Source organism: Castanea sativa, chromosome 8 (assembly GCF_040712315.1).
Source record: "Castanea sativa cultivar Marrone di Chiusa Pesio chromosome 8, ASM4071231v1".
Lineage (NCBI taxonomy): Eukaryota > Viridiplantae > Streptophyta > Magnoliopsida > Fagales > Fagaceae > Castanea > Castanea sativa.
This window is the reverse complement of record NC_134020.1, coordinates 45,746,724-45,766,366: the sequence shown is the minus strand read 5'-3', so window position 1 is coordinate 45,766,366 and position 19,643 is coordinate 45,746,724. Positions and strand designations below refer to the sequence as shown.

At 33.3% G+C, this 19,643-nt stretch overlaps 2 protein-coding genes across 3 annotated transcripts; one reads left to right on the top strand and one right to left on the bottom strand.

The window, feature by feature from the left end:
• The first annotated feature begins 2,199 nt into the window (after positions 1-2,199).
• Positions 2,200-5,213, top strand: LOC142607388 (putative calcium-binding protein CML48). Of its 2 annotated transcripts, none has more exons than XM_075778849.1 (5): positions 2,200-2,720; positions 3,637-3,683; positions 4,438-4,601; positions 4,710-4,728; positions 4,920-5,213. In XM_075778849.1, the coding sequence occupies exons 1-5, from the start codon at positions 2,303-2,305 to the stop codon at positions 5,028-5,030; spliced, it is 759 nt and encodes a 252-aa protein (XP_075634964.1). In that variant the 5' UTR covers positions 2,200-2,302; the 3' UTR covers positions 5,031-5,213. The 2 variants fall into 2 exon arrangements, with proteins under 2 accessions (XP_075634964.1, XP_075634963.1); XM_075778848.1 differs by having other exon boundaries at positions 2,210-2,720; positions 4,426-4,601.
• A 2,061-nt stretch (positions 5,214-7,274) lies between these two features.
• On the bottom strand, positions 7,275-11,845 carry LOC142607728 (glucan endo-1,3-beta-glucosidase 14). Its single transcript, XM_075779330.1, has 4 exons — positions 11,509-11,845; positions 9,683-10,719; positions 9,345-9,490; positions 7,275-7,707 (listed from the first exon to the last, which is right to left on the bottom strand). Exons 1-3 carry the CDS (start codon positions 11,558-11,560, stop codon positions 9,428-9,430), a joined length of 1,152 nt encoding a protein of 383 aa, XP_075635445.1. The 5' UTR covers positions 11,561-11,845; the 3' UTR covers positions 7,275-7,707; positions 9,345-9,427.
• Between the last annotated feature and the right edge of the window lie 7,798 nt (positions 11,846-19,643).

The window sequence follows — 19,643 nt, the reverse complement described above, 5'->3', positions numbered from 1 at the left end:
GCATAATATATTTTTTATGATGCATTAAAATTCGTAAGTAACCTTTTTATTTATTTATCATGTATGCACTAATTTTTTTAATTATTATATTAAGTAGCTGTTAATTACAAATGAAAAAAATACTTTTTGAAAAATGCTTTCATCTAGGCAAGACTACCTTATAATCACTTTTGTTGAATGTTTCTGTGTGTAAGCACGAGTTACAAACTACTTTATTCTAATGTAGAGTTGTGAATTAGTTTATTTATATATCTAGTTTATTTGATTTGTGTTTTCCATCATAACAAACATTGGAAAAATAGTATATAAAAAACAAATTAAAAGAGAGATAAAATAAATTTTGTTGTCCAATAATCTAGTTCAATGGGCCAATGACATAAGTCAAAATACGGTTGAGTGTATGCTTATCTCTATTTTCTAACTCTCCTGAGTTCCCTTATCTAATTCAACTCATTGAAGGTAGAGATGATCTCTCACTCTTCAAAAAAAAAAAAAAAAAAAACTCCCTAGTTGGGTTTAGATTTGATTTTGACACTGTCAAATTGGCTTTTCCCTAATTTTCTTTAACTAGTCGATGGTGACTCATTGCTTTCAACTTGTTCACCTTTTGACTCCTCACTGCTTGATATTAAAAAATTATTTAACTTTCTTTTGTGAAAATAAGAATAAAAATAAACAAAGAGTATATATATAGACCCAAATCCTCTTTTTTAAATTTTTTTAGTTTCAACTTATAATTTTTGCTTTTGATGATTACTCTTTGTTATTAGACCAAGATACCAATTAATTTTTTTTGTATAGACTGGGATCAAATCTTATATATTTTATTTAACGATAAGAAATTTTATCAATTAAGATAACTGAAACCTACATTTCTTTTTTAAGACGTAGATAGTGATGCAATTCAAATTCCTTTATATATTAATGGGATATGACATGGAGACAACAAGAGGCTTCCCCATCCTACTAATGTAATGCATTACTTTAATGATATATAAAACAATGTTACCATCCTTGGGGTAACCATCCAATGTTTATACGTGATTCTTTGACCAATAATTATTCCTCTAAAACAAGTCAATGTATGCAATATATATGCGTGTCTTATTTAAATTTTCTTGCAAAGCTATTGTGTTGTTTTAAAAGATTTATATTGCCATTGTTTTTTTTTTTCAAAACAAAACTAAATAAATGGCATTTCAAGACAATCCTTTATACATTTTTTTAAGGATAAGTTACTTTTTAAACTTTAGAATTTTTAATATGTTTCATTTAAATTTTAAAGTTTCTAAACATGTTTCATTTAAATCTATTATCACATTTTTGTTTCCATGTTAACACCATTAAATATCACACCACTAATTGGTTTAAATGAAATCTATTTCAAAATTTGAGGTTGAAATAAAACTTACTTATAAAGCTTAAATGAAATTTTTTTAAAAGACTTTGAAATTTAAATGACACAAACTGATTTTTATTAATAATAGTATCATAATATTGATCATGAAAAAAAAAAGAGATCAAGAATTTAAAATTTGTAATTTAAATGTAATTTCTTTAGACATTACTATTTTACTATCAAATTACTAAAATAAAAAACTATAAATTGTAGAATTTGTGTGCACTATGCAACAACAACAAGACGTGGTCATTTTGTTTTGTAAATAAAACACTGCATTTACCCAAAAAAAAAAAAAAGCATACATATATATCTGAACACTGTATGCCAAGCCACAGCCATTCGAGAGTAATCTCGAATCAACACGCTAAAGCGGTGCCATAAATCACGACTTCCACTCTTTTGCCTTCTGCCTTCTTCATAAAATGCTAGTGCCGCAACAACTTACAATTTTTGCCACAACTTTCTTAACTCGTCCACGTGACAAGTCGTGATTAGCCCAACTCACCCATGCGATAAGTCTTGATTAGCTAAGAAAAGATTATCGATAACTCCAAAACTCACAACTCGTCGAGTAGAAAATTGTGGCAAAAACAGTGTCATTTATTGCGGTGGTAGCATTGTCGGCTTTAAAGACAACTACGACTACTAATACAAAAGATAAGAGCACACTCATTAAATATAATCATTCTTTTCACAAAGGCAAACTTCTCAGAAACCAAAATCTTGAATTCTATATTGTATTTTAGATATCGCCGCCCCAACTTCAAACGTTTACTATCTGTATCATCTATTTTCATTACAATATTATATAACCTTCAGACCTATATTTCACAGCTATATATATCCTTTTTCTGCAACAAATTATTCATTACTCACGTATATACTTAATTTCTCATATCAATGGCGTACTCAAACAGATACAACAACAACAATAACTCTCAGTCTTATGCTCCTTCTGCACCATCCTTTCCTGGAGAACAATCACCATATACTTCTGCATCAGCTGCTCCAAATTACCATGCCCACCACTCCCAATCCTATCCTCATGGGACTACTACTCCTTCTTCCTCCAATTCTGCTTATGGTTCATATGGGCAACAGTACCCATCATCATCATCGTCATCATCATCAGAATTTCCAGCTGGGACACACCCAGATGTGATAAGGAGCTTTCAGATGGTGGATAGAGACAGGAGTGGTTTTATTGATGAGAATGAGTTGCAGCAAGCTCTTTCTTCTACCTACAACAGGTTCTCTCTTAGGACCATTCGGCTGCTCATCTTTCTCTTCAAGAATCCCAATGCTCCTCTAACAATTGGTCAGTTTCTCTTTCTTTTTCTTGGATTTGATTGAAAGATAAATATGGGGTTGGAGTTTGAATTAATGCAATCCATATCTTCATTTTCTTTGGTATCAAGAACATCTTCAATTCTTGTTCTTTTCTTTTGCTGGGTTTTAATTTTCTCAGCCGCCAAACGTGTTTGTTTGAACATAATTAATCGAGCAAGTTTATATTACCTGTTTACAATTATGAATTATGTGGGTGTTAGTTGATTTTCAAAGGAGTTTGTGTGATTCAAATATACAACAATGGGTATCGTATTAAAGTTTCAAATTAGATTCTGACTTTACTTTGTCAAATTTAGCTTTCCACACTATTTTCTTTGACCAGTTTTTATCTGACTGGTTTTTCTTATAGCTTTATGGTTTATTTGATTATGTACATTTCATTTTTTTCAAAATTATTTATTAAAGCTCTGTTTATTTTGATGAAAAATTTGATGTGAAGATAGTTTTTATTTTTATTTTTTATGTTTTATTATGTTTGGTCGTATTAAAGAAAATAGGTAGAGAAAACTATCTATGGTAAATAGAAATTCCTATTAAAAGTATGAATTATTTCTTAGAAATTGTTTTCCACCAAAATTTTATGGAAAACATGACAAGTTAAATAAAGAAAACTAAGAAGATTGTTTTTCAACTTATTTTTAAGGTCACTACCAAATATAGAAAATTGATATAATTTTGTAGAAAATAATTGTTAGAAAATGAATTATTTTTCTAAAAATGTTAACGTTGAAAAGGAGCTAAATATAATTATACTTTAAATAACTTTTAACAAATAAGCAAAAGCTTTTAGCAAGACATTAAAAAAAAAAAAAAAAAGCTTTTAGCAAGAAATATTTTGGTCTTGTTGCAGTTACTGATTTGGGTATATTAATTTGCTGTTACAGGGCCAAAAGAGTTTGCTGCACTATGGACTTGTCTTGGTCAATGGCAAGTAAGTAATCTTATCCCATTTCTTTCATTTTACGTAACAACTTTGAAAGAAATCAATTACGGTCTTTGTATTAGAAACCTACAAATTCCTTTTTGGTTCATGAAAATAGTTGGTTAAATAAGGAAGACACTTTACTTAATTCTAGCCTTTTCCTCTTTTTTCCTTAGTTCTTTTTGACAATCTAAAATATTTAGGCAGTGAAGCGAATCAATTTTCCTTGGCATTAATGGGATATATGGTGACAACAATAGGCTAGAATCCCCATCCAGCTCATTTAATGCAATACTACAATGATATACAAATTACTAGAACAAGTCAATAGATTCTATATAAATAGGTCGGTACCTAGCTCCCATTTTTGGAGGGTCTAGAAGAGATCATGGTAGGCAGTCTTATCCCTAATTTTGTTAGAAGAAGTTGATTACTAAACTTGAACCCATGACTTGTAATTTTTTTGTGGAAGGCACTTGCTATTGCACTAAGGCAATAGATTCTATATACAAATTAAAATTTAAGCATGTATCTTATTGAAATTTCCTTGATATGTAATGTAAATGATTTCGTCTTCATTTTCACCCACGTTAATGTCTCTGCTCTACATGGTCAGAGACGCTCTCATTTCGATAAGCACTATAATGCTGATCACATAGAGAACATTTTGTCCAACCAATTACTTTTTAGTTTTTCCTAATATTGCTTGATGCATGTCAAATTGAACTTTTGGTATTGGACTCACTTGCAGGCCATTTTTCAGAGATATGATAAAGATAGGAGTGGTAAAATTGACTCATTTGAGCTGAGAGATGCTCTCTATGGTATTGGCTATACAATCCCAGCTTCTATTCTCCAACTACTGGTTTCCAAGTATGATGATGGAAGTGGCAGGAGGGTGGAACTTAATTTTGACAGTTTTGTTGAGTAAGTCTTCTAACTAGGATACTTCACATTCATCGTCAATTTTTATTTTTTGTTGTTGAGATTGCCATGTGGTTATATTTCTAATGATTTGTTTTGTTGGACATGCAGATGTGGGTTGATTGTGAAGGTGAGACTGCAAATTCCTTCGGAAGTCTAAAACTTCAAATTTCTCTTAATCCCTTCACTTCCTCTTGTTACTTACTTTCTCTTTCAAATGAAATATATTGGACAAACATAATCTGAAATAGAAAACTGTCAACCTTGTTTGATGAGATTTCATGTACTTCCATCTAATGGCTTATGTGAATGTGATTTCAGGGTTTGACGGACAAATTTAAAGAGAAGGATAGGCAGTATACCGGTTCAGCAACACTTCCTTATGACACATTCATGTCTATGGTCATCCCTTTTCTTGTATCTTATAATTAACTTGATGTGATGCTAGTCATTTTTGTGTTCTTGATTCATTTGATTGTTTGGAACCAATTCTTTTGAGGTGAGCAAGAGCTTGTAGAGTAAAAGTGAGTTTTGTTAAGCATTTTCTTTGTATACCTCTTAGAATTTTGAGTAATGTGAAAAAGAAATCCTTTCTTTTTGTATCTCATTACAACATTAGTGGGAATTCACACATGAATACACCTTTTTACACCTTTTCTAGTATCTTATAATTGATGAAGCCATGAAAGTATAGGAACAAAATTTGGTCAAATCAAACTCTGTTGCAAAGAGAAGAAGAAGTTCCTTACTTCCTTTGCATCTGAACATGAATAGCAATCTGACTCCAATCAGTGGATTTCACTGACAATTTTCAAGAATACCATACTAGTTTTACACACAGAATATAATAAGAACATATGCCGCGTAGTTTGATATCCATGCTACAATATGTGGACTAGAGCTGTCATCTTTGACCAATTAGGGGCGGTGATAGGTCGGCGATCTAATCCTCAAAAAGGTCAAACATGTAGACGTGGGTCATATTTGTCTCTATACGCTAAAAAATGCATAAATTCTGTGAAGCCTAAAGCACTGAACTTAGCCCAGCCCAACTTAGATAAAAGGTTTGGTAACTCTCTAGCACATGTTAATTTTGAAGAATATGAACAAAAGCCATAGGTTGAAAAATTATGTGTAAAAAAATGACAAAAAATACATTTCTTAAAGATTATGCACAAATCAAAGAAAAAGAAAAACAGAGGAGATTCTTAAAAAGATTAATGAAGAGCCCATTACCCAAAAAAATAAAAGTGAGATTTGATTTTTTCTTTTTTTTTTGAGAAAGGAGAAAGTGAGATCGAGATCGAGTGTGTGGAGACAATTAAATAAGAGTAATTTGAAATAAAATCAAATCAGAAGCAACAAAGTATTACAATATGTCTATTTTACTAGGGTTGAAAATAAATATGGAAATAGCACAAGGATATTGAACTTCTCAAACTATTTATTCCCTTGGCATTGAAGATTTCACTTTCCGAACCTTAACTCAAGGATGATTTCTTTCCAAAGGGATGAGTTTGACGTAAGATATATATATAACTTGTGGATTGTTCTAAAACAGGGTACCTTATTCTTTTGACATGATCAAAACGTGTAATTTTTCTTTAGGTTTAGTCGACATTTTACTGCAATGTTATTGACAGAAAGCAAAATAGATCGAGATTAAAAACAAAGTTCAAACGTTAGGAATTAAAATACAAATTCTAAAGTTGACGGATCAAAGAACTTTTTCTTTTTTTCTTTTTTTTGAGAAACTAACAGATCAAAAATTTAATGAGTGTACACTTTTTATTTGCAAACAAAGACAATGTTTGGTATCATGGCGAGTGTTGCACATTATCATATTATTATTATTGTTCTTTTTTGGGCTAATGTGAGTGTCCAGCCCTTGATAAATTTTTTTAATTAATATCGTCCTTTGTCCCTCACATATTGGGTAATTACACCCAAAAATCTTTGCAAGTGATCCTAAAGTGTTTGGTTATGACTTAGGATTAGGAGACTTAACCAAAAACTAATAGACCAAGCCCTTAGGAGGCAAATATTATCAAAACACGATGTATAAAATGTACACATTAAATATAACACAATTGTTTAGTCAAATAGATGTGATAAGATTTTCATCTAATACTCATATGCACAAGATGAGACACTGAGTTGACCCAAGGTCACTTTAAGCCACATGTTGTGCCCATCACGTCTGCAATCACTAGACATAGGCTGCCAAACCCAAATCGGATAATTTGAAGACTCAACCCATAATTGAACTCCAACAAGTCCACTGAAACTTTTGGACTAACAAAATTTGTTCCAAACCCACTAGTGAAAAAAATTAATGAGTGGTTGTTAATTATTCAAAATTTTCTCGCAAATAGTTTCCAAATAATAATTTGCCTCTTGCCATCAAAGTGGTAATAGGGTGCATATATCCACCCCCATGTGAGAGGTTGGATACATGCACCTGATGCATGATAAATTTTCTTCTTGTCATCCATTCGTGATTCTCTCTCACAATGATTTTTAATCAACCCTCAATTATGTTGAAACACCTTCACGTGATGCATTTGTTGAAACTAAAGTAACCATGCTTTAGAAAATCCAGTTGGGGGAAGTCATAACCGGAGAGTGCATACTTTCTATATATATATATAGAGAGAGAGAGAGAGAGAGAACAGCTAACAAGATACCATCAGCAAATTATTATTATTATTATTTTTTTCTAGACTTGTGCTTACATGGTAAAATCAATTCAATTGCTCCATATACAACAAAATGCTGCGAGTCCTAGAATCCCACAAATCGCCCTCTAAAATCTTCACCAAGTTCTCCCTTGACATTAATTATTAGATTTTTGTTAAAGAATTTGTAGTTCTTATTACTTTTCTACCTCCCTTAGCTAATTACCTCATGGCTTCTTCGTGTTTATTGTTATTTTTTAAAGATGAATTACCTAATCTGTTAATGAATGGTTTATACTATATACATATATGATTATTGTTCTCTATGATGAATCTTGTGCTGTTTATAATAGAAAAGTTCCGATCTGTCACTGCTGGAGTAAGTAGCTTTTATATTTGGAAGTAAAAGCTCCACGTATGTTTTTGTCTCCCTGCACAGATGCAACAACAGCTCAAATCACATAAATAAGAATAAACCCACAAACCTACCATACTTTATATATTTGAATAATTAAATGCTCTGAACCAAATATTCAACTTTCAACATGCAAAATTGGTTGAATCTTTTTCATTTGATGGTGTACCAGCTTCCATATATTAAATATTGTCCGGTAATCAAGGGGTGTGCTTAGTCAGATTTATTTATAAAGTCATTTATCTTTTTCTTTTTGAAAGCTACGCAAGAAAACTTAATTTGTTGCTGTGTCAGTTTTTTATTTGGCTATGGGCTACTTGGACCACAACTACTAAGGTAGTTCAATGTTTGTCCAACCCCACATTACTAGACGGTTTCCTCAACATCAAACTAACAAAACCTAATGGGCCTCAAAGCAATTTGGTTTGTATGTCCATGGGGTTGGAACCAAAGAGAGACCATGTTCATGGGGATCAGCTATAGTACTGGTAGCTAGCCAGTCACTATACAAGTCTAACTCTCAGTGGATTCGTTTATCTGGCAATCTTATCCTCTGGGCCATGCCGATGTGAGAATCTTATGGGTGCATTCGAATGGTCCATGATGTTGAAATCCACCATTGCACCTTGTGGCTCAATTATCCTATGTGATGTTACATATGCAAAAAATTTCAACATTATGTTCAACAACAAAGAAAAAAGCAGGAATCGTCAAGTTGGTATCTAATTAGGAATAGATTTTTCAACATAATTTCAACAGTTTGATAATAAGTTATAGCCAACTGCTTTGGTATAATATGCTTGGATTAGACCAAAAGACACCAGAAAGTTAATGGCATATTTTAAAGATGTATTAGCGATCACAGATTGACCCTGATGTGATTAGTATAGTGATTCTATTTTTGTTATGAGAGAAAAGACCTGCCATACAATGATGTAGGCATAAAATCAAAATGGCACTGTTTCAATTAAGACTGATAATACAAATACTTTATTGGAAATAGGAAGTAAAAGATGCAGACAAAGAGGCAGCCAACTTTGAGATAGGATTCACAATCAATGACAACACTAATGAGGTTTCAGTTTTGGTGACTTGGGAAAAAAATAAGAAACACCAGCTGCCAGCTGCCGAAAGGTGGTCTCTAATGGCCTCTTATCTGATAGAAGCCTGTTTGGACTTTTGTCTAGCTGAAGACAACAGGAATTTTGTACAGCAAGATTCATACGCATCATTGCAAGTGGGTGGTGAGAAGCATGGATACCACCACCGTATCTTTAATAAAAAAATGCAAAAAAAAAAAAATGAGATTGTATTCGCAAATTTAGAGTTTGATACGGCTCATTAATCATAAATATTTAATGTCAATGCTCTGTTCAATGCATGTATAAAGTAGACAAATATAGACAGGCTCTATCTTATAGATTCGTGGTAAAACTTGTCTTAAAAATAAAGTATACGAATTTCCCATTATATGATTTGAAGTTTTTCTAATTGGTTCTAGTGTATGAAAGTCTAAGAGAATATGAGTAAATCACAATAAAGATGAAGGAAAATGAGAAGGTATGGACCACAGCTAGCAGGTTTAGGATTTGGGGTTAGTTAAGATATTTGGTTAGCATTGTTCTAAGAGTAAAAAGTAATTGAATTTCTCACCCGTAGAAACTCCTCTAGCATTAAATGATCTCTATGAATTCCTATTTTTCTCTTTTGATCTCTCCTGCCTTCAGTTCAAGAATTCACAAGTGCTCACAAATTAAGCTTGCCATAAGAATGATAAGAAAGCTGAAAACAGACAAAGCCTGCAAAATATGGAGAAAAAATTTACAAAACTTGAATTAGATGCATCATTTTACTCGAACAAACTTACCAAATGAATCTCATGCTAACAAATGACTTCAATAAATCAGGAAGAGGATTTATCCATCAAAACATTTATTTATGATAAGAAAGACTGTAAAGGTGACACAAATTATAGAGAATACATGTCTTACATTGTTACTGGATGCTGAAATGTCAAACCCTGGTACTGGTAGATAGCCCTGTAATCCAATGTTGTAAACTGGGGTACCATTAGGATAGTAGAGGCCATAGTTCCTCTCTGATGCCGGACCAGGCTTTAAATCCTCGTTAAAAAGTGCAAACACGTATATGTCAACTGGAGTAGACGGTTTTGCTGGAGTACCTTGCTTCTCCTGTATTCTCTGCAGCAAATTACCATTATATAATCCAGCATTCTCTGGTGTAGCTCCTGCCTCATCAGTATCCCCCTTAGATGGCCAACCCGTCTCTGAAATTTTAACCTCAATATCTGTATGCCCCATTGCTTTCATCGCCCAATACACAGCATCAATTTGAGCATACAACATGTTATCATAGTGCAAATTCGTACTTGGATCAGTCATCCCTTGGTTAGGCTGAAATAGCACATACTCTAATTGAACCTGACCTGGGTTATCCTTGTATGCAAAATATGGATATGCATTTATTAAGAAGGGTGAATTGATCTGAGCATGAAAATTTAGAAGAGGTTGGATATACTGGGCAAGATCTTGCCTAAAAGTCCCGGCTGAGGGAGGGTATGAATTACCTAATATTGTAAGAGAGTGTGCAGTTGTGACAGTAACTTGTTTATCTAGTCCAAGATTAACAAGAGTATGATATACACTTTGCATTGCTGGGAGGAGACTAGATTTTAACTGAGTGTCATTGCTATAGAATACCTCATTTCCCACAAGGATGCAGGAAATCTTTGTTTGAGGAAGGTGGGGTGTAACATACTGTTGAATCCAATTTTGAGCTTTTATGGGGTCAGCCATACTCTGAAGATACTCATTTCCTAGGCCAACAATGAAATCAACATTCGAGTTAGAGAAGGCAAGCAGGACATTCGGATCGGCATCATAGAGTTTTACTCTACTAATGTTGAGAGATGTAAGGAGGTTGGCAACACGAGGGGGAGACGGCAGATTGTTGGCAATTTGTCCATAGTTTATTCCTACTCCGATACTGAGATTTTGGACAAATAAGTCTGAAACAGAGTGAGAAACAGAGTTAAAAAAAAAAAAAAAGTGAAAACCATATAGATTCAAAATGTCAACTATGATTTTATAAGGAAATATATTAATTAGAGAGGAAAAATATGTTGAGCTAGTAATGCATTATTGCATAATTTGCATTTCTGTTTGACCAGTAGTTTTGATTTTTACATCTCCAGATGGGGCATTCTAATTTGATAGTTAAATCCAAAACCAATTTAAAAATAGTCAAGATGTCAAACTTTTAATATATACACCATTTTATTATGAAATATTTATCGTAATCAACACTTGTCCATACATGACTCCAGTGCTTCAATCAATGCTCAAAAACTGAAATCAATACAATTTACTAAAAAAGTGCATTGAGCTTGAGTAAAAAGAAAACTTTGGAGCTAGAGAGAATTTTCAATAAATTTGGCAATGATAATCCATCAATCAGATCACAAATTTACATATATAAAGACACAAATAGAGAGAACAACAAGAACTCAACCCAATTGAGTTTCACAGAACTCAACCGCTATATGTCTATCTTATAAATGATAAAACATTAAAAATGATACCCTGTTGTTATAGCTGCAAAAATAACAAAAGACTCAAACTTGAAACAAGAGTTATATATATATACTTTACATTAGAAACACCTGGGCAGAACTCTTTAACATAGAAACATTCATCACAGTCAACTCAAAAAGTTATCTTTTCGTTTTTGCATTTTCTGTCAATATCTTAGAAACCAAACTGAGTAATAAGAGAGAAGTGAAGGCAAGAAAAGAAACCTGAAAGAGTGAGAAACAACAAAAGTGCTTGGAAGATAGAACAGGTAGCCATTATTACTGAACTGATCTTGGCCTTTAAATTTTAGCCGACCGCCACCACCGCCACCACAAAGAACTACACGTGTTATGTCAAATATCAGCAACGACTCATCGTTTGGTTAACCAAACGAACGTCCTCTCGTTTAAATAGTTGGGATTTGGAGGAAAAAAATCTGCTGTTTCCGTGTACACCGACTATCTCTGCGCGTGTGACAGCAGAGCTCCACTTGTTTATTGAAAAAAAACAAAAGGTTATAGTTTTTTTTTTTTTGGTACGTAAGATAAAAAATCTAAGTGTAAATGGGTTTAAAACCCCCTAAGTCTTAAACTCCAGTCTGACTCGTGCCTATCCCATGCACCCAAAAAAAATTGTACTTGTAGAGTGATTATAACATTTAACACAATTATTTTTTACGACTCTATCGTCATTTTCATATGAACTACTATTTTTTTATTTATTATTCCCAATTAATTACATAACTTCTATAAGTAAAGACGCTTCTGGTAAGCCGCAGAGGGAAAAGAGAATTCCTTTTTCAGTCGTTTTCGTCCATCAATTCTTGGGAGGGGTTGGGGAGGAGAAGGAAATCTTGGCTTCTAGGCTTACGGTTCAAGGCGCTTCTAATCTTCCGGTGTATTTATAGCTTCAGCATACAAGCATAGCTCAAGCGTATGATCATACATGGACGGCCTTGACTGGACTAGCTTTAAATAAGGCTCTATTTGGCTACTTCCGTAAGAGAACTAAAAGTGTGTGGCATTAAAATTATTTATTTTAAAAAAAGTTAACCTTTCAAACCAATAGAAAAAATCTTTCAATCCATTACTTGTATTTTTAATCACACAATTAGGGTCCGTTTGGATAGAACTTATTGCTGAAAATTGAAAACTGAAAACGCTGTAGCAAAATAATTTTTAAATGTATGAATAATATTGTGGGACCTATTTTTAATATTTTTTTCTAAATAAAGTGCTTTTGGGTTTCATAAACAATGCGTGAACAGTGCTGAATAGTAACTTTGTCTTCCGCACAATGAATCCATGTGCATGAACAATACCAATTACTGTTCACGCGCTGGAGAAAAAAAAAAAAAAAAAACTGGAAACGCAACAACCTTAAAACGCAATGTGGATCCAAACACATTCTTTAGTAACATAATTTGTTTAAATTTTACAAATGAACAAGTTTAGAAACCACCAAATAATAGGTTAAGAGGAGTTTTCTCCAAGTCGGTCAGAGGCAACTTTGTCTTTTTATTTGATTTATTTTTTGCTTTTATGTTTCCAATAGTTTGTTACGCGTAAGAAAGTATTGCTGGTCTCTATCTCAATGTAGTTACAGGTTATCAACCGAGTACCGACATCATTTAACCCGTGCCCGAACTCTCATTCTAATAATAGAAAGTCGTATTCAGCAAAAAAAAAAAATAATAATAATAATAATAGAAAGTCGTACGGGAACCGACTAGGCCTAAATTACCTTTATTTTTCCTCTATATTTTTACTAGGCCTCTCTCTCCATCTTGTATGTTTTGTTTGTTTCATATATTTATCAAAGGTTGATCCATGCAACGTTGGTTTCCAATTTAGCTCAAAGCATCAAACTTATAAAGTCTTATTATGTTAAAAGTTTCAAATCCTATTGCATCTAAAGAAAAAGTGAACCGTACAACATAGTGAAAATGATTTTGCGTAAATGTGTTTTTGTCATCATTTTGATCGTTAGATAAGTTTTGGTATTAGTTTAATCGTATTCTTTTAAACACATTTCAATGGCACCTTTGCCAACGTATATATCCATTGCCATAAATTTTTGACATGTCAAGCGGAATGATTAAGTGTTACGTAGTTTCCTTATAAAATATCACATTATATTGTGTTTGTTTTGTTGTAAAATGTTGATAAAAGCTAAAAACATTTCCAGTTGACCGTTAAACCCTTTGTAAAACGTTTTACCAAAGAAAAAATTTTGTAAAATATTTTACAAATTGATCAACTCTCACAAACCCTCCTTGAACACTTGTCCACTCTCCACCCCGGCCTCTCCTTTCCTACTCACAAAGGTGCTAAGTTATGGTAGTTGTCAAAGCCTTGAATCACAGTGGTCATCAGAGCTTAGTTCGTGTTGGTTGGTAGTTGGGTTTTGGTAATGAAGCTTAGATTCGCGGCTGGGAGGCTCTAATTGCAGCGGAGGGGTGCCGATGGTGGTTAGGAAGCGCCAATCTAGTGGCTGAGGGCGCCAATTTGGTGCCTGGGGTCATGGATCCCTTGGGGTTGCATCGATCTAGTGGTTGGAGCCGTGGATCCAACCTGGTTTTGGGCAATTTGGTGGTGGCAAGCTCAATTGCGCCCATCTGTTAGGTGGCTGAGTCCGATTATGCTAATCTTGTGATTGCTGGTAGGTAACGATATGAGGGTTTTTTTTTTTTTTCATTTTAGGTCACACCAAACACTAGGAAATGTCTTCACTAAAAATGTTTTCAATTGAAATCATTTTACCACAAAACAAAGTAGCGTTAATTACAATAAAACATATATTCAGAGTATCTTTCTCCTGTCAGGTTCCACCCTAGATAATTCATGTCTATAAATGATTACTTTTTATTGTCGGACTAAAACGTCAATTAGCTTTTTTTATAGTCAGACTAAAACACCAATTAGCTTTTAGTGTAACCGGTGATTGGTTCCTAGCTAGATCTATTTTATTCAACTATAATAGTTTTACAAATTGAGTTAATTGGATCCTCATATCTAATGAATGTTTTGATATTAAGTTAAGGGCAAAACTTAGGTACAGTTCCTTAGGTTCCCTACCTAAAATTTTGACATCTGTCACATTTAACAATCTAAACAAACGACATTAAAACAAATTTTTTTTCTCTTTCTTTCTTTTTTTTTTTTGTCTTGTACTGCAACAGCAAGAAAAAATCATACCAAAAAATGCAGAACCAAACAGGAAAGATCAAAAAATCAAAAAATAAAAGTCAGATCTACTAAGTCTCAAACCAAAAAAACGGATAATTTCTCTCTCATTTTCTCAGTAACCAAACAGAAAATATCAAAAAATAAAATCCAAATCTATTGGGTTTCAATCCAAAAAACGAATCCTTCTCTCTCATTCTTTTAGTAACCAAACAGGAAAGATCAAAAAATAAAAGCCAGATCTATTGGGTTTCAAACCAAAAAAAGGACCATTTCTCCCTCATTTTCTCAGTAACCAAATAGAAAATATCAAAAAATAACATCCAAATCTACTGGGTTTTAATCCAAAAAATGAACCCTTCTCCCTCATTTTTTCAGTAACCAAACAAGAAAGATCAAAAAATAAAAGACAGAAAGAAAGAATCATAGATCAGAAAAGAAGAAAGGGAGTAGATACACATACATACACACACCGAGAGAGAGAGAGAGAATCATAGATCAGAAAAGAAGAAAAGGAAACAGATACGCATACCTACACACACCAAGAGAGAGAGAGAGAGAGAGAGAGTCATAGATCAGAAAAGAAAAAAGAGTCACAGATCAGAAAATAAGAAAGTAAAGAGATAAACATACATACACACACACACACCGAGAAGGAGAGATCTGAGATATTCTTTCTTTCTTTCTTTTTTTTCTTTTTTTGGGTTTTGGGTTTGGAAGATAAACCATTTGCAGGAAAAAAAAAAAACAAAAAAAAAAAGGAAGAAGGAGAAATTTTTTTTTAGTTTTAACCCCGTTTGTTTAGGTAGTTAAATGAGACAGATGTCAAAAATTTAAGTAGTGAATCTAAGGTACTATACCTCAGTTTTGCCCTTAAGTTAAAGTATTAATATAAAATAGCCAACATCGAAAAAGTAAAAAACCCTGATATTAGCAACATTAGAATTGAACGATTGTAAGTCCATGAGATATAGAAAAAGCAATACATGACCAACAACTTGAAGTGCAATAGTATTTATGTATCGTATCAATATACACCTTAAAAAACAGCTTACTTGCTTAACTGAAAAGTTGTGGTCTACATCAAATGAGGTTACAAACTATAAAATTATTTGAAACAAGACAGAATTTCAAAGAAAATTTTTAGACAATGAAATGAAATAAAGTGCATGGATACAACAGATCTCATAACATTTTTACAATAAATTGGGGTGATTTGTTGTGAGTTGCGGTGCGTCTGTGTCTATGTGAGGTGATAAAATATCTTCTTTTATTATGAAAATATCATGAGATGTGTTATGTTAATAGAAGAGCTGATAAATTAATAAATTAATAAAAGTAATCCCTATGCAAAGCTTTCATGGGATTTTTTACCGGATGTGTGTGAGATGAAAAGTACACTAATTTAAGGGATTAATAATTTGTTCTAGTATTGCCAGGAGCAGGGGCACAGCCAAGATAGTTTATTTGGAGGACCGAATTACATATTCATATGTTAGTCATAACTCATATATACATTGTATACAAAAGAAAAGTGATGTTTATGATATTTTTACAACAAATCATAAGTGATAAAACGTTACTAGTTCTAATTTGAATCCATTACCGAAATTATTTTTTTGTCTACTAGTAATAGCAAGTAATAACCTGTCATTTACGATTTATTGTGAAAGTTTTGTATAAATATTGTAAACACAGCATTTCTCTATACAATATAATTAATGAAATTTGATAATATTTTAAACTCAATCAATGTAAAAAAATGACTAATTTGCTATAAACATGAACCAAAAAAATAAAAAAGATTTAGCATCTCCTATAAAAGTCAGGTTTAGCGTTGATCTTTCATAGAATAAAATTTGTTCATTATCAATTTTATAGGATTTCCTATCCAAATTTTAAAATAAATAAATGCAATCTAGAGAACAAGATAATGAGAAAAAAAAAATCAAATTTTTGGGAGATAAAACTCTCATAAGTTAGTTCAATGCACTCTGCACAATGCACTTCAAAATTGAACACACAAGGAATACATAACACTTTTTATTATGAAAAATAAAAGGAAGGACACATGGTAAATCTAGGCATTTATTAGGCTTTGTTAAAAGCGTGTATTTTATATAGGCAGGGTCTACATAAGAGCATTCCCATTGGGAATGCCAAATGGGAAATGTAGGTTTGATTTACCATACACCCCTTAAAATGATGCTCAATTCGGACTACTAAATGATGTCAATTGTAAAAAAATTTACAATGTTGCTACAGTACCATCCTAAATGTAGGATGGCATTGTAGCACTATTGTATTTCTTTTTTAATCGCTTTTATTCTCTCTTTCTCCTATGTCTTCTCTTTCTCTGGGCTAAGATGCTCTTCATCTTTCTCAACTCTCTCTTTCTTCATCATTTTCTCATCTACCCTTTCTCACTCTCTGACTCACTATTGGCCAAAGCATGGCTTGAGATCGGTGTGATAATCTTTAGGTGGATCGTTTTTTGGGTATTTTTCTTCATCGTTTTTTGGGTATGTTTTGGGTATTTTTTGTGGAATCTGGTGATGGAGATCGGCGAGTGGGCGTGGGTTAGGTGGAGATCGGCAAGTGGGTTTGTGACTGATGTGGGTGTGGGTCAAGTGGTGCAGCGGTGGCAGCGGCGACGTGGGTTTTGGCAGTTGTGGGTTTCTGGTTTTGATTTTGGATTTAGAATTTGGATTTTGATTTTGATTTTTGGATTTGGATTTGGATTTTTTATTTTGATTTTGCTATGGATTTTGGCTGATTCTGCTATGGATTTTGGATTTTGATTTTTTGGCAAGATTTTGCTATGGATTTTGCTCAACAGGGGTGGGTGGTGTGACTGAGAAGCTGGACGGTGGTGGTGGTGGTGGTGGTGGGTGGTTGAGAGAGTAAGAGAAATAGAGATCAGAGAGAGAAGTGATAAATATTTTTATATTATTTTAATGTGTAGTATGGTAAAATAAAAGTTGGGATGCTAAGTGTATTGTAAAATTGTATTGTATAATTGATAAAGTGACTTTTTGAGATGGTAAAATAGAATAGTCTGAAGATATGGGATGCAAATGCTCTAAGAAACTAACAGTAGAGTGTTGTCATTGCTAGATGTGCATACCCGAAATGTGGTTATTGGGCTCAACTTCTATTTTGGTTCACAATCTATTTGTATTGTAGGCTTTGGGTTTCCTACTATGAGTGATTCTATGCTAGACAACTCCTACACACTTGTTCTCTCAACTCCTATCAAGGCCTCACAGAATTTCTTCCTCCTTCTTTCAAAATGACCACTCTCTTTTCCCAGTTTTCTCTCTAAAATTGCCAACCATATTTCCTCGTTCACATCTCTTCTTTATAGCTCGAGATTAGTGGAAGAGTTATGATTTATCGTTGTGAGTGGGAAAGGAGGTCCAATGTTATTATCCTTAAGTGGGTGTTCAGTTGGGAGTGGGAGGCAGTTAAAGTGGCATTGAAATTGGTTCCCACGTTAGAAGATCTGTCCGACAGCAGTACTTCCTAGGCGATACCGAGCATTTTGGGACTCGACTTCCCTAGAAATTACATTCCCCGACCAGATAGGATCTTACCTCCACTGTTCATGTTATAAATGGCTTCATCTCAGTTTTTGGGCTTTTGATGGGCGTCAAGGCTTGCCTGGGCCGAGTTCGTAGGCCCAACAGTATACACAATCGCGCATAATGTCCTAAGACCCAAGGTTCAACAAGTCCAAGGTCTTACACATGTGGCACCATTAAGATGAGTTTTATGAACAATGGGCTTAAGGGGGATCAACCCCGTACACCAAATTTCAAAGGGATAAACATACAAACTAAATAGTGGACTGGGTTCTATGATTTTTTTTTCTTGGGGGGGGGGGGGGAATCGGGGCAATTATAAAAACCAAGTTAACTCCAGCTTATTTTTATATACAATTATAAGGGGTGTTTATAATTTTGGCCTTTTGGTGGGGGGTGGGGGCATGGCTACCAATGCTATACTGCATTTGCCTCTGCCCAAGAGTCTTATAAGTTGTAGCTCAACTGGATGACATTGTCCCATATTTTCAATTGAGATATTCATGGCTTTAAATCTCTTACTTCTTAAAGATTGATGCATAAAAAAATTTATTTGTTATTGTATTAAAAGAAAAAAGAAAAAGTTAACAATGCCTTAAGAGCATTAGTTTAAGAAATAGTTTATATGATAGTAGTGAAAAATTACTCTTTTTTTTGTTGAATAAAAATATGAGGTTTTCAGTATAACTCATTGAACCCACGCCGTATAACGGTAATAGATAATATTACGCATACAATCAAGGCCTCGATGGGGCTATTACTCAAACCATTCATCAAATGAAATAATACGAAGACTTCTATCATCAAATCACACCCGCATCAGTAACGTGGTCTTATGATTACACTTATATACCTCTATTACTGTGTCATATTCTTTCAACCTCATAATTAATGGACTGTTCTATTTTATTTAGACGGTGGGCTCTCGAGAATATTGTGGAAATGTGTTCCACGAACCACCTAGATTTGTTTAACATTTGTTTTCTACCAATTCAGATTTTATACACTTAAAATTCAACAGGTGGAGCCGTGAACAGGTGTTGGGCTCAGAATCTTTCATTGGGCAAAAAATGAAGAAATTAAAAAGGTTGGAAAGTGAAAGAAAAAAAAAAAGTAACTTTTTTCTTAGGTAGCGTTTAGATTGCGTTTTTCGTACACAGCATTTGCGTTTTTTTTTTTTTTTTTTTTTGAGAAGCATGTAAACCTGGGATACAGACCTACTAGTGGGTCTCGTGTATTATGCATGAGACCCACTATCTCTTTGAATGTTCAAATTTTGTACTAAAATGTGTCACACCAATGGGCCACCTGCACTGTTTATAGGACCCATAAATATCTTTTTTCAGCAATTTTTTCATTAAAAATAGGTCTCACGGCACTATTCACACATTTTAAAATTATTTTGCTACTGTGTTTTCAATTTTTAACAAAATAAGCAGTATTCAACCCTAAGGGTACTGTTCCCTTAGTCCACAAAATGATCTAAAGAAAGGTCTATATAAATTGAAGAGCAAGATTTAAGTACGGTCATACTCAGGTACTGTTTATTAGGTTTTTTTTTTAAAATTTTTTCATATAAATTTTTTTTAA

Bases quoted from the DNA above. Each gene is read 5' to 3' on its own strand.
- LOC142607388 (XM_075778848.1), top strand. From the start codon at position 2,303: ATGGCGTACTCAAACAGATACAACAACAACAATAACTCTCAGTCTTAT. The intron at 2,721-3,636 runs GTCAGTTTCTCT...TTGCTGTTACAG, and splicing joins CAATGCTCCTCTAACAATTG to GGCCAAAAGAGTTTGCTGCA. The intron at 3,684-4,425 runs GTAAGTAATCTT...ACTCACTTGCAG, and splicing joins CTTGTCTTGGTCAATGGCAA to GCCATTTTTCAGAGATATGA.
- LOC142607728 (XM_075779330.1), bottom strand. From the start codon at position 11,560: ATGGCTACCTGTTCTATCTTCCAAGCACTTTTGTTGTTTCTCACTCTT. The intron at 10,720-11,508 runs GTTTCTTTTCTT...ACTCTGTTTCAG, and splicing joins GTTGTTTCTCACTCTTTCAG to ACTTATTTGTCCAAAATCTC. The intron at 9,491-9,682 runs GTAAGACATGTA...CATATTTTGCAG, and splicing joins TTTCAGCATCCAGTAACAAT to GCTTTGTCTGTTTTCAGCTT.